General features: G+C 46.9%; 1 protein-coding gene across 2 annotated transcripts in view; it reads right to left on the bottom strand.

Annotated features, from left to right (window-relative positions):
- The window catches only part of LOC125295520 (protein kinase C beta type), a 147,612-nt gene that overhangs the window by 60,958 nt on the left and 72,710 nt on the right, over positions 1 to 13,944 (bottom strand). For both annotated transcript variants that reach the window (XM_048244811.1, XM_048244810.1), the window contains exons 6-8: positions 10,843 to 10,999; positions 10,055 to 10,189; positions 2,499 to 2,595 (exon numbers count right to left, since the gene is read on the bottom strand). In XM_048244811.1, the coding sequence (XP_048100768.1) occupies positions 2,499 to 2,595; positions 10,055 to 10,189; positions 10,843 to 10,999 (389 nt within the window). The remainder of the gene's footprint in view (positions 1 to 2,498; positions 2,596 to 10,054; positions 10,190 to 10,842; positions 11,000 to 13,944) is intronic.

Below are 13,944 nucleotides of genomic sequence, written 5' to 3'. Positions count from 1 at the left end.
CACACACACACACACACACACAGAGTAGAGCAGCTCCTCGGCCCTCCGGCTCTCACATGACCTTCTCCTGACCCCGCCCACCAAGCACCCAGGGCAGAGCGCATCGCCACGGCAACAGAAGCCCAGAGCATGGCGGTGTCACCTACAAAGAGCCAGAGTGTCTGAGTCACGTCTAAAACGGCTCTGAGCTCCCCAAGATAGGCAAACAACTTTATGAGACAATCAGCACCGGCTCTCCCTAATGTTAGCATCACAGTGCCACAAGCAGCGTGACACACAGAGGCCATTTTAAAGATATTCGCGCTACAATCTCAAGATCACTGCACTGCGCAGTGATCTTCCCTCTCCAATTGAGTTTAGAATTGACTCATTACAGCATGACATGTATGGTGGCCAATATGGTCAATCATTTCATACCCGTTGGTATAAATACTTATCTAAACAGACTTATCCAACATCTGGCATCGGATTACACACCATGTCAGAGGCTTTCAAACATGTCTGATGCTACTGGTCTACCAACAGTATTCTATTGCAGCAGCACTATATCAAAGGCCCAGGAAAAGAAAAGTAACTGGACTTTTATAAGTAAAAGGGCTATAAGAGACAGCAGTCCATTTCCAAAAGTCTCAGTATGCGTGAGAGCCCTTCAAGTGTTTACAAGTATGTGTCCATCGTCGCCAGGGTGCACGAGATTCAACCATCATCTCCATGGCCTCCCCAAAGCACAATGGGCACGCATGACGCGCTGACTCAAACGGGAGAACGACAAACCTAAGTGTACTAATAACATGCAGCGATGGGTGCCCTGATGCTCATCACCCTACCAACACGGACTAATGAGAGAGGGAGCGAGAGAGAGAGAGAGAGAGAGAGAGAGAGAGAGAGAGAGAGAGAGAGAGAGAGAGAGAAAGAGGGAGGAGAGAGAGAGAGAGAGAGAGAGAGAGAGAGAGAGAGAGAGGGAGGAAGTGTTATGGCCATATATGGTCGGGCAGGAAGCTGTGGGCGTGAGCGAAGAACAGCGTCCATGAGTGGCCGCTGGAGCACCGAACGGAGCGTTTGAATGGGGGAAGGATGGCATTACTGTGTGGGCACAGAGGGCCCCTCTCTCAGGTGCAGCGTTACGCAACCCAACAATACAGTCAAAAGGTTCACTGGCACACGCCTCACCAGGCATACACAATGGACATGTGCGTGTCTGTGTGTGTGTCTGTCTGTGTGTGTGTGTCCTAGTCTGCCATGTGCGTGTCTGTGTGCGTGTGTGTCTGTCTGTGTGTATGTGTGTGTGTGTGTGTCCTAGTCAGCCTGTTTGGGAGTCTGCATTTGTGTATGTGTAGGTGTATGTAGATAGTTAGTAATTGGAAAGTTGAGGGAGACTAAATATCTAGTTTTAAGCTATAAGCATGCATGTGAGTCTCTGTGTGTCAATTTGTGTGTAAGAGAAGATGCTTAGGCTGACAGTGTATTACAGTGTGCTGTATGTCTCTGTGTGTGTGCATGCAAGACTGTGTGTGTGTGTGTGTGTGTGTGTGTGTGTGGGGTGCAGCTCATAAATAACACCATCATGCTCATCTTCACAGCTGGAGTTGATGGCAGGGTGGGGGTGGTGTGTGTGTGAATAATGCAGAGACCCTCATGGTCAGTTTCTCTCGCTCTCCTGGTCTCTCGCGCACACACACACACCAACTCCCAGTGGAAATAACCGGTTTCTAGCAAGTCACCTACTGAGTGTCTGTGTGTCGGAAAACAACAGACGCTGAAAAACCCTGCAGTTGTACTATCACACGGCACCCTAACCAGGCAGGAACGAGGGAGAGAGGGAAAGAGAGGAAGGGAGAAAGGGAGAGAGAAATGAGCAGAAGAGTATCGAGAGATAGAAAGATAGAGAAAGAGAAGAGAGAAAATGAGCAGAAGAGTATTGAGAGATAGACAGAGAGAGGAAAGGAGAGAATGAGGAGGAAGGGGAGGATGCTGGGAAACACACAAATCGATTCCCAGGTAAACCCAGCGAGGATGATGCTGCAGAGGGGCAGCTACTCGCTCCATTACAGTAGCTCATACAGACAAACTGGGTGTGTGTGTGTGTGTGTGTGAGTAAGAGAGAGAGAGAAAGAGTGTGTGTTAGTGTGTGAGTGTGTGTGCGTGTGTGAGAGGGAGATAGTGAGGGGGTGTGTGTACACACTGGTGATTATTTGTTCCCCGGCTGGAACATTTGGAGGCTGAGTGACGAGTGTCAGGGTGTCAGAGTGAACATGATGGCTGGGTAATAGTTTTGGGGCTGCTCATGAAAGGAGGAGGCCGCATTGTATCATCAACAGCTATCCAAAAGAGATTTGGGGGGTGCCTTGTAGAGCACTGTGGTTGAGCTTCTTGATTCTTGTTAACACACACACACACAGACATGTGTGTATACAGTACATAGCAAAACAGCCCTACTCATACCCCTTTTCTTTTTCTCTAACACACACACACACACGGTATGATGTACAATAGGTTACCTCAAACTTCGCCCGGAGTTCCTCATTGCCCTCTTCGCCCTCTGGTGGGACTGGCACGTTAAAGTACTCGCCTTCCTCCTGACTGAGCATCTTAAACCTGTGTGTTGGTTTGGGAGAGTTTGGGAGAGTGTGTGTGTGAGAGAGAGAGAGAGAGAGAGAGAGAGAGAGAGAGAGAGAGAGAGAGAGAGAGAGAGAGAGAGAGAGAGAGAGAGAGAGAGAGAGATTGTCAAATCAGGCACTGCAGTTCTGTCTGAAACATTAAAACATATGGCTGACAACCGCAACAGATCTAAACGATGACAAAGCCTTCTGGTGTTCTGAGGAAACCCTGTGCGGTGTCATAGCCTGTGACATTAACCCTTTGTGGCCATGGACGCTGTATTTCACTCTGTATAATGCCCCAGTGGAGCCTTTATATATTGGGTCCTATGTGGTGCTGTGCGCTCTTGAAAACTCTAAAACTGGTTCATACGGCCTCCTGTGTGTAACCCTATGCAGCACTGGATGTCCTTTAAAATGCTGTTAAAAGTCCTTTAAAAAACCATAGCGCTGCCTTGTGCAGAACTGTAGCCTGTTTTACCCTATGAGACTAAGGGCTCTATCTTCCACACCAGCGCAATTGACTTTGTATACTCGCGCTTTTGTCTTTCCTATTTTGCAGTCAGCGATATTGAATTTGTATACCACGGGCGTTTCAGCTTAAAAAAGAGGGGGCGTGTTCTGGAACGGTCCCTGTTGATATTTTGCAGTTTCAGAAAACAATTCTGCCACAGACCAGGAACCTCCTGGTCTAAAGTCAGTGGGGCAAATTCAGATGCTATTTTAAGGGCGCATGCATGGCCACAGGCCTGCAGAAAGGAATGCTATGCACACCGATCTACAGACACCCTGTGCACAGATGGAAACATTCAAAGCCTTGATAATATTTGTCTGTTTCCCGGTTTTGTTCGTGCATTGGTCAACTAAAAATTTAGTAGCCTATATAGTACATCTACATGCAATATCTTTACAACAACAACGCCTAATTCCAACCTATTAATTTGGACAACTTTATACAACCCTATAAAGGCTAAAGTTACCTTTAGTTTTGTTCCAATTTTAGATTACATTGCAAAAATATCACCATGCATTCATAACCTCGTGATTCAGTGAGAGTGATCCCAAAACATCGGAAAGTGACATTTCTGTATTACATTTTGTCAAGAGGAAAAATCAATAGCAAACTGTACCCAACTGACTATAGCACTGTGAACCGTTCCTGGCTGCGCCTGGCAAATCCGCCATGATAATAGCAATCCGCTATGGAACAAGCGTGCCTGTTGTTAAAGGGAATGTGAGATGACGCTCTGATTGGTTTATTGCACGTTAAGCCCAAACCACACCCATGAATAATGTAGCTACTACAGACCACCTCATTTTAGATTTGCGTCGGGCGCAACAGTCAATATCCCGCCGGTAAAATAGAAACAGCGCCCAAGATCCGCCCACAAAGCGATTTGCGCAAAGTCAATATGCGCTAAAGTGCAAGATAGAGCCCTAAATCCTTCCTTCACTTGTAGCCTGTACAGCTAGCTACAGTTAAATAACAATAAATCCTCAGTCACAAAGTATAAACATCTACAAAATAGATTTATGGGGGCTGCATAATGGCCTGGTGGAGCTAAATACTTCAACAGTAAATCAAACCAGTTTGACACAAAAACAGAGAAGAGAAAAGCACTGCAATGGACTTTACAGGAGGTGATCAAGATTTTTTTTTTTTAGTCTGAAAGAAATGCCTGTCGAGATAAAGCCTCCTCCAAAACGAAGAGGCCCCAGACTGCAAGAGTGCTCGACATGGATGGGACGAGGAGGAGATAACAGCTAAAGGGACACAGGAAGAGAGGGAGAGAGAGATAAATGAACCTGTATAGAAGTGAGAGGGAAAAACAGTGATAGAGAGAAAGAATGTAAAGACAAAGAAGAAAAACACAAAGTAAAAAAGACAGGATGGAAGCAAGACAGAGAGAGAAAAAGAGGATAAGAGAAATAAATAGATCGAGAAACAGTGGGAGAGAGAGAGAAAGATGAAAGAAGTGTATGTGGCAGACTGGATGTGAGCCTGTGAGTCTGACAGACTCTCTCTCTCTCTCTTTCTCTCTCAGTTTTCTCCCTACAGACAGGACAGCAGGACTGCAGTAGCAGAGGTAGAGCTGCATGGGCATTCCTCCTCAAAGCTCTCTCACACACACAGAGCTGGACTCTGGGGTCCAGGCGGCCCCTGCCCAGGCCTCCCAGCACACAGACACGAGAAACTACTTAGAGGCATAGTCTGCTTGGGCAGCCACCCAAGCACCATCCAGCTAGGACCTACATGTATGGAAGAGCAGGCTGGTGAAGAAGAGGAAGGGGGGGTTCTTATGGGAGTATACCACCCACTCATTGGCAAAGTGTGTGTGTGTGTGTGTGTGTAGACATGAGGGACCATGCATGCATGTGTGTGTGTGTGCATAAATAAATGAGTGGAGAATGGACAAGAGATTATCCGTGAGTATGTATATATATACAGTATGTATATATATATGTGTGTGTGTGTGTGTGTGTGTGTGTGTGTGTGTGTGTGTGTGTGTGTGTGTGTGTGTGTGTGTGTGTGTGTGTGTGTGTGTGTGTGTGTGGCATGTCTGCATGCAATCTTGAGAACAGACATGCGTGTAAGGTGTGCTGTTGTGGACGTACACGTGTACATTAATATATGCATGCGTGGATGTACTGTATGTAAGTAGATGAGGGCATTTTACTCGTTGGGACACTCCATGATGCCATCTCATGGCTGAGCATTAGAGCTGTGTGTGTGTGTGTGCGTATGTCTGTCTATGCAAGAGGGGTCTCTGGCAATGGGAAGTGTGTGTGTGTGTGTGTGTGTGTGTGTGTGTGTGTGTGTGTGTGTGTGTGTGTGTATGCAAGTGGGGCCTTTGAGAGTCCATGAGAGGCTGTGGTCACAACCGTGTTCCAAGTATCAGTGCTACTACGAGAAAATATGTCTGTTTCACAGTCAGCATCTGTGTGTGTGTGTGTGCGATTTTCAGCATGTGAATTCTGCTGTGTGTGTGTGTGTGCGTGTGTGTGTGTATGTGTGTGTGTCCTGTGGAGTGTTTATGCACACAGGTTTGCTTCAGCCTCTGTCATTATCATTCAGTCAGCATTTGTGTGTGTGTGTGTATGTTTTTTTCAGAGATTACATGTGTGTGCTTTAGAGTGGTTTTCAGAATGTGTTCAGGTCTGAATCCGAGCACTAACATCAGTTTCATCTGTGTGTGTGTGTGTGTGTGTGTGTGTGTGTGTGAGAGTGAGTGTATGTGCGTGCGTGTGTGTATGTGCATGCGTGCGTGTATGTGCATGTAAGATGGACAGTTTCTTTTCGTGTTGCCTGGTGCGGTCCAGATGAGTGTGCCTTTCTGCCTGCACCACTCCCACATCCCAAATCTCCCACATTGATTAGTCCCCCTCTCCCTCTCCCTCTCCCTCTTTCTAGTCTTTCTTTCAGATTCAGCTTCCCTCACCCCCTCCTCCCTCTGTATCCCTCCTCTCTCCTTTCACATTCCTCCCTCCCCCCTTTCCCAGCCCTCTCCCTTTTTTTTCTTCATTTCCTCCCTCCATCCACTCTATCCTGCTCTCTCTCTTGGTCTTTTACTCCTCCCTCAATCCCCTTTTTTCCAGCCCTCCTTTTTTCTCTTCATTTCCTCTCTTCCTCCCCTTCTCTCTCTCTATCTCTCTCCTTTCATCCCCCACCTCTCCTCCTCTTCCTCAGTGCAGGCCTGCTGAGTGACATCATCCCTCTCGTTGTTTTTTTTCTCTCCCTCTGCCAGGATGATTACGCAAATCTCTCCTTTCACTTTTTCCTGCATTTCCTGTCCTCCGACACCACCACCACCACCACCTTCCTCATCTTCTGCACCATCTTCATCCAGCTGGCTAAGTTAAGAGGCAAACCCTCCTTCCGCTCCATGTCTCCGTCTCAATCTCCGTGGCGGACGTTCCACAACGCTTCGAGATTCCTCTACGTCACTGAGCAAGCCGGCTGCCAGTGACAGCCAGTGAGAGCAGAGTGTGTGTGTGTGTGTGTGTGTGTAGGTGGGGGGGGGGGGGGGATTAACTGCTGAAGTGTGTTATGTTAATGCACCGCTCTGCTCTGAAGGCTCTGAGTCCATGCAGGGAAGATAATGAGCTGCCAATGGATTGGAGCTAGAGGAGACGATGACGACTTCTCCATTATCTCCGCTGCCTCTGACGTGGAGTGTGTGTATGTGTGTGTCTTTCTGTGTGTGTGTGTGTGTGTGTGCGCAATGGGGTGGATTATTCTGTGTGTGTATGCCAAGCTGTGGAGGTACCTACGTATGCTCATGTCACATCTCTCTTTCTGTATGCGTGTATGTATGCATGTTTTTTTTTTTTTTGAGTGGGGGGTAGATTTAGGAGTGTTTCTCTCTCTGGATGTGTGCGTGTTTCCATATGTGTTTGCTAATGGACTCATGACGGTGGCAACATACAGCCATGGAGTATTACACAGGTCTGGAGAAAAGCTAGGCTGGGTGATTTAAGAATTAACTTAGTGGGCTGACTCCATCTTTAAAATGGTGTCCAACATGCTCACTTCTGCCCACATTCTCACAAACAAATCAATTAGGAGCCACATAACTGATGCCCACATATGAAGTCATCCAAGCGGAATGGCTGATGCTCCCAGCAGGAAGTTGCCAGCTCATCCACCAATCCAAACAGACAACATACCTTTGTGTCCACCAGTAATGTGGCACCTAATTGGCTTGTTTATGAAAATGTGGGTAGAAGTGAGCACTTGAGGGATGCCAATTTTAAAGGTGGTGGATGCTAACTGGCTAAAGCTAACACACCAAATCCTGACCCCCCCCCCCCCCCCAGCCAGCAGCTGTACCCGGACACAGGCAGGAAGTGTGGGCACTATAGCAGGATGCTGCATCCACCCCCATCCGGCTCTTTAGTGGCTGCAGAGGGTAAACACCCATGGATCCCCCTGCTCCTTCCCTAAATGCTGAATCGCGATTGGTTGCTCTTCCCAGCAGTACTAATTTTCCCATGGAAATTAATGAAAGGGATGCGTTAATTGGCTCTGAAGGGTTCCGGGTGGTGAAATAATCAATTACATTTTTGCTCCCCTCACTTTGCCGTTTTCTACTTCTCTGTGATCTTGATGCCCTCTCTTTTGCAAGCAATAAAACAGCTTTCCTAAACACAACAAAAAGCTTGCTAATCCTTGTGTGTGTGTGTGTGTGTGTGTGTGTGTGTGTGTGTGTATGTGTATGTGTGTGTGTGTGTGTGTGTGTGTGTGTGTGTTTATGAAAACATCTATATGTATAGCCTTTCATTCTGCATCTGTTAATGTAATCAATCAGTCTGAAGTGGCTTGTCTTCCTGTGTGCAAGAATGCATGCATGACTATGGAAGAGGCTTAAGACACTGTTTGTCAGTGCTGAATGACTCTCTTATGTTCATCCATACCTCTAGCAGAACGCTGATGCTGTGACGTGCTACTGTGAGACTGTTCACATGATGTGGCAGGTCAGCTGACTGCCTTCCCGGTTTGCAGTACAGTATAAGAACAACATTTGAGCTTTTCTGTTACATGGTGGGTGAGCCAGGGCAGGTGGACACCTGACATCCTCACCTAATATGCAAGAATGAACTTGCACACCTTGCAATGTCATGAAACCTTTATTTCCCCCAAACCCACACATCTCTGTAAAATGGGCTACACAGGAAAAAGAAATGACACATTTACTTGCACATATACAGCACTAGTGAGTGAGTGAGAAAAGAGAGAGAGAGAGAGAGAGAGAGAGAGATCCTTTTCCTTGAGAGCAGCTTTGACACTCTCAACTGCAGATAAGGAAAACAGTTGTCTTTGAGAGGAGGGGTAACTAGAGAGAGAGAAAGAGAGAGAGAGAGAGAGAGAGAGAGAGAGAGAGAGAGAGAGAGAGAGAGAGGTCAGAGCAGGTGAGTGCCTGAGAGAGGACAGGAGAGGACAGGAGACTTGGCCGCTGTTCAGCAGAGCTCTTAAATATTCACAGGAGGTGATGCCTGGGGCCGCTGAGCTGCAGGTGTGATTCTCACCCCACATCCAGGATTTTTATTAGCCCTGGCGCCGAGGTCCGTCTGCCGCAGACGCACTCCGTGACGCCGGGCCGAGAAGCCGCCGGCCACTGCAGGCCATGGCTGTGCCGCTGACTTTGCCAACAGGGATATTGAAATTTTAACACCGGCTAAAAATGGCCAAAACGTCTGAAGTGTTATCCCTGCCACAAATGTGAAAGCACATTTGGAAACAGTCTTTGAAGAAAAGGCTTTGGGCGAACATGTTCATGATTGGATTAATTGTGTTGATAACTTTGATTCTAACTAGAGATGTTCCAGCTCTATGTACTGATGGTGTTTGCGACATTGAAGCACAACTGTGACTTGCAATGTCAATAGAATCCAAAAGGCCTCGTGAAACTGAAACACTTTTTAACGCACCTTCCTCTCCAGACCAGACTACATGAGGCAGGCCACTGCTTCTCACTGCCCGCTATGGTATGTATATGTATGTGTTTATGCCTGTGTTTCCTGTGTGTGTGTGTGTGTGTGTGTGTGTGTGTGTGTGTGTGTGTGTGTGTGTGTGCGTGTCGGGACAGAGGGCTGACTGAGAAACAGCTCCTGTCCAGATGGAACCGGGTCAACTCAGAGCTGGGTCGGCTCCACAACCTGTCGTCATGTCATGTGATCATGTGTGTAGTCACGTTAAGAGCCCTCATCAGCACTAGTGCATCCTTACAGAGTGGAGAGAGAGAGAGAGAGGTTGGGGGGGGGGGGTGGACAGAGAGAAAGAGAGGGAGAGAGAGAGAAAGAGAGAGAGAGAGAGAGAGAGAGAAGCAGGCCACCAGTGTGGGTCTTATTCAGCACTGCTAAAGTCTTCAGGAAGAGCCTTCAGCACTGAGATCCGATCGACCCCACCACAGAGAGAGGACAGAAAAGAGGGGGAGAAGCAAGAAAAGACAAAGAGAAAGGAGAAGAGGGGGAAAGAGACAGAGAGAGAAGAAAGTTCTCCCAGTGGGTGAGATCACACTGGCAGCACGCGGACACACACACACACACACACTCTCTCTCCTACACGCTCAAGTGCTGATATCCACCTGAATACAGATGCCTTATCACGCCACAGCCTGCTGAAACTACTCTGGACTGAAAGCTCTCGTTCCACTTCCATGGCTGAGCCTAAACTAATATGGCCTCTTCCACAAAGCTGCTCTCCCGAAGATAAGCAACACAGCCATGGTGCATTACCCACTCAAGGACTCATTGTGCGTGCATGTACCTGTGTATTTCTGAACAGGTACGTATGGATGTGGCTACAATCCCTGGTGTATGTATTTGAGTTTGGAATGTATGCATGGGTCAGTATGCACACTGCATATGTGTCTACATGCATGCATGTATAGTGTACGTCTGCATGTCTGTATTTACATGTATTTACATTGTGTGTGTGCGTGTGTGTATAAACGCACCAGCCATCCACCCCTTGTTTCTGCAGCTCAGAGATGCCGAAGGAGAGAGAGCCCATGAAGTCGTTGCGGCTGGTCAGGTCCCAGTCCCATACCTCCACAGACAGACGGCGGTCCTTGTCCGACTCCTTCAGATTGCTGCATTGAGACAGAGAGGGAGTTAGTCAGAAAGTAAGCGCGCGTGTCTGTTTGTGTGTCAGAGAGCGAGAAAGAAAACAGCAGAATAGGGAAGAGAGAAAGGCAAAGAAAGAAAGAAAGAAAGAAAGAAAGAAAGAGAGAGAGAGTGTGTGTGTGAGTGAGTGAGGGAGTGAGTGAGTGAGTGAGTGAGTGAGTGAGTGAGGGAGTGAGGGCGGAAGGAGGACAGAAAAGTGCAATTTCATCCTTTTGTTTTGTCTCTCTTCCACCTTTCACTCCCTGAGCAAGACAATGCCGGACGAGCAGATGGCCACTTCTGCTGAGCTGGTGGAGGGAGCACTGCAGCTCCCAGAGAGACCCGGACAGAAAGATAAAGAATAAGACTTGCCGAGCGCGCAGCAGAGAAAGGGACGGAGAGAGAGAGAGAGAGAGGGAGGGAGGGAGGGAGGGAGGTAGAGAGAGAGAGAGAGAGAGAGAGAGAGAGGGAGGAAGAAAGGGAGAGGGAGAGATATAAGAGAGAGAGGGAGTGAGTGAGAGAGAGAGGCAGAGGACAGGATGGGGACAAGGACAGGACAGGCCTGGACAGGACTGGACTGTGACGAGGGAAACTTAACGGGAGCAACGGAGCCGCGGCAGTAACGACACGGCTCACTCACAAGGTGAAGGTCTCGTTAAACGTGGGGTTGAGGCAGCACTTGATGGTCTTGGTCTTCTGTTTGGTGTCACTCTTGGGGTCAGGGATGAGTTTGAGCTTGACGTAGGGGTCCGACAGTCCGTTGGGGTCCATGGGCACCAAGTTCTTCGCCTCCAGGACTGAAGCACAAGACCACAGACAGACAGACAGACATCACCAACTGAAAAATAAAACACTGAGTTCTAATATATCAAAAAGCCTAGCAGGTATAGTACTTGGATACAATTAATGCAGCTCGCTATGTCATGATTGCCATCAGTATGCACTACAAACTATAGTTCATATCCTATTTGAGGCAGCCGTGGCCTACTGGTTAGCATTTCGGACCTGTAACCGGAGGGTTGCCGGTTCGAACCCCGACCAGTAGGCACGGCTTTGAGCAAGGCACCTAACCCCTCACTGCTCCCCGAGCGCCGCTGTTGATGCAGGCAGCTCACTGCGCCGGGATTAGTGTGTGCTTCACCTCACTGTGTGTACATTGTGTGCGTTTCACTAATTCACGGATAGGGATAAAAGCAGAGACTAAATTTCCCTCACAGGATCAAAAGAGTATATATACGTATACTTATAGTGTGGCATGCTTTGGTAACACTTTATTTTAATGTGTCGCTGTTACAGTGTACCTACCTAATTAGATACAGTGGTACAACCTGTGTAACAACATGTACTATCAGGTACTATCATTGTACTTGCATTATGTATTTGTGGGTACCTACATATAGTTGTTACATTGTAATACTGAGTGCTTTTACAAAACTTTGCCAATTTGCCTAAATTTTCATCAGAGGCAAAGAGCTGACCTGAGACCTGCTGGATGGGGTAAATCTGGTCATGATAGATTTGATATACAAAGCATTCTTAGCTCCAGTCAAGGCCTCATTGTCTTCAGTACATGTAACAGCTGTGCTGCTACAACCTTGTTACTCTTTGATACAGTGGAATAAACCTATTAAGTGTACCAGTTAATTACTTACATGTATGTTATGTCTTCGAGGTCTTGGAACAGGTCTACTAATTCACTACATAGTACATATATCAACTGTGTTGGTACACACTTATTGCTCTTTTGATACAGTGGCATAAACCCATTAAAATGAAGTGTACCAGTTAAGTACTTACAATTACATATTACATGTATGTTGTGTCATTGGTGTCTTGGAACATGTCTGCCATTACCCCACATACTGTAGTACATGTATCAACTGTGTTGGTACACATTTATTACTCTTTTTTGATACAGTGGAATAAACCCATTAAAATAAAGTGTACCAGTTAAGTACTTACATCTACATATATACATCCTGTCAATGATGTTATGCATCCTGTAATTGATGTGTTGAAACGTGTCTGCTGTTACACCACACAGTACATGTGAATTAGTAGACCTGTTCCAAGACAAGACCTGTTCCAGTTTATTCCACTGTATCAAAGAGTAACAAGGTTGTAGCAGCACAGCTGTTACATGTACACTGAAGACAATGAGGCCTTGACTGGAGCTAAGCATGCTTTGTATATCAAAATGATCCGATGATCCGAACATGATCCGATTTACCCCATCCAGCAGGTCTCAGGTCAGCTCTTTGCCTCTTTTAGGCAAATTGGCAAAGTTTTGTAAAAGCACTCAGTATTACAATGTAACAACTATATGTAGGTACCCACAAATACATAATGCAAGTACAATGATAGTACCTGATAGTACATGTTGTTACACAGGTTGTACCACTGTACCTAATTAGGTAGGTACACTGTAACAGCGACACATTAAAATAAAGTGTTACCCATGCTTTATATCTGTTGATAGCCATATGTAAACCAATGTACCAATGTCATATGTGGTATGTTTGCGACTGCCGGCAACTAACTGTGCATAGTCATGCTATGCAATGCTAGTTGTCCATTGGCAACTGTAAGACATCTCATTCTTATACACAAGGAATAGAATACCTTTGCTGTGTGTATATCAGGGAATACAAAGAAGATCCTATGAGGTGTTTCACTAGATCAATGCCACTGACGGCCTCTACACACAGCTGTGTGCGTTGCAGTGCTGGAGACGCATCCCATTCACTTTACATGGGCTCACGTCATCCGTTGCCGAACTAAATTGTGGGTCCATTGCGTCGCGTTTCTCCCGTCGCTCGCGTTGAGAAGTTCAGCTGTTGCTGCACCGACAGACGGCACCGGCCAATCAAGCCAATCGACGGACGGCACCAACCAATCAAATTACGGTTATACTTCAAGTCATTTGCATAGCTACCGTCGGGAACACCCACTGGCATGCGTTGACGGAACGCAACTGTGTGTAGGAGCCGTGAGAGCAATGGGTGTGTTCTGCGGAGAGACGTGAGCATTCAACATGACTGTACGTACGGCAAACAATATCAAGAGGTCAGTTTGGACCTCTGAAGCCAGTGGGTGTTAAAAACATTGGGATCCAAGGGTGTTCATTAGCAATGTTGGTCCATGCCTGGTGTTTGTGCATGCTTGACACAGTCTGTTTAAAAATCAGAAGCTGCCTCTCCCTCAACCTTTCCCCTTTTTATCCCACTAGTGTTGACCCTACTTCCTGTTTTTTTCCTCTCACTCCTTTTCTCTTTCTCTCCCTCTCTCTCTGCACTAATCAAGTCACATGTATGCTCGCTCTCCATTCTCATGGAGGGATGTGAGATTTGAGTAGATCTCTCTCTCTCTCTCTCTCTCTCTATTCTGGCCTTCTTCCTGTAAATTGGGTTTGACCTCAGCACTTGACCAGAACAACAATTAGTCCCACGCGGACACTGGTGGCCTTGAGACAGACGTCCACTGCCATTTCCATAATGAGTGACGTGCCAAGGCAGGTGGGGGCATTAATTAAGGCAATGTGTGTGTGTGTGTGTGTGTGTGTGTGTGTGTGTGTGTGTGTGTGTGTGTGTGTGTGTGTATTCCTTCTTGCAATTATGTCCCTGTGGGCTGCCATTCATAAGATAATCTCACTGGACTAACGAACGAACTAACACACACACACACACACACACACACACACACCTTTTGACTACAACATAGCTGTGCAGTGTTATTTTTTTTG

The sequence above is a fragment of the Alosa alosa genome, chromosome 6 (assembly GCF_017589495.1).
Source record: "Alosa alosa isolate M-15738 ecotype Scorff River chromosome 6, AALO_Geno_1.1, whole genome shotgun sequence".
Lineage (NCBI taxonomy): Eukaryota > Metazoa > Chordata > Actinopteri > Clupeiformes > Clupeidae > Alosa > Alosa alosa.
This window is presented reverse-complemented; position numbering and strand designations above follow the sequence as displayed.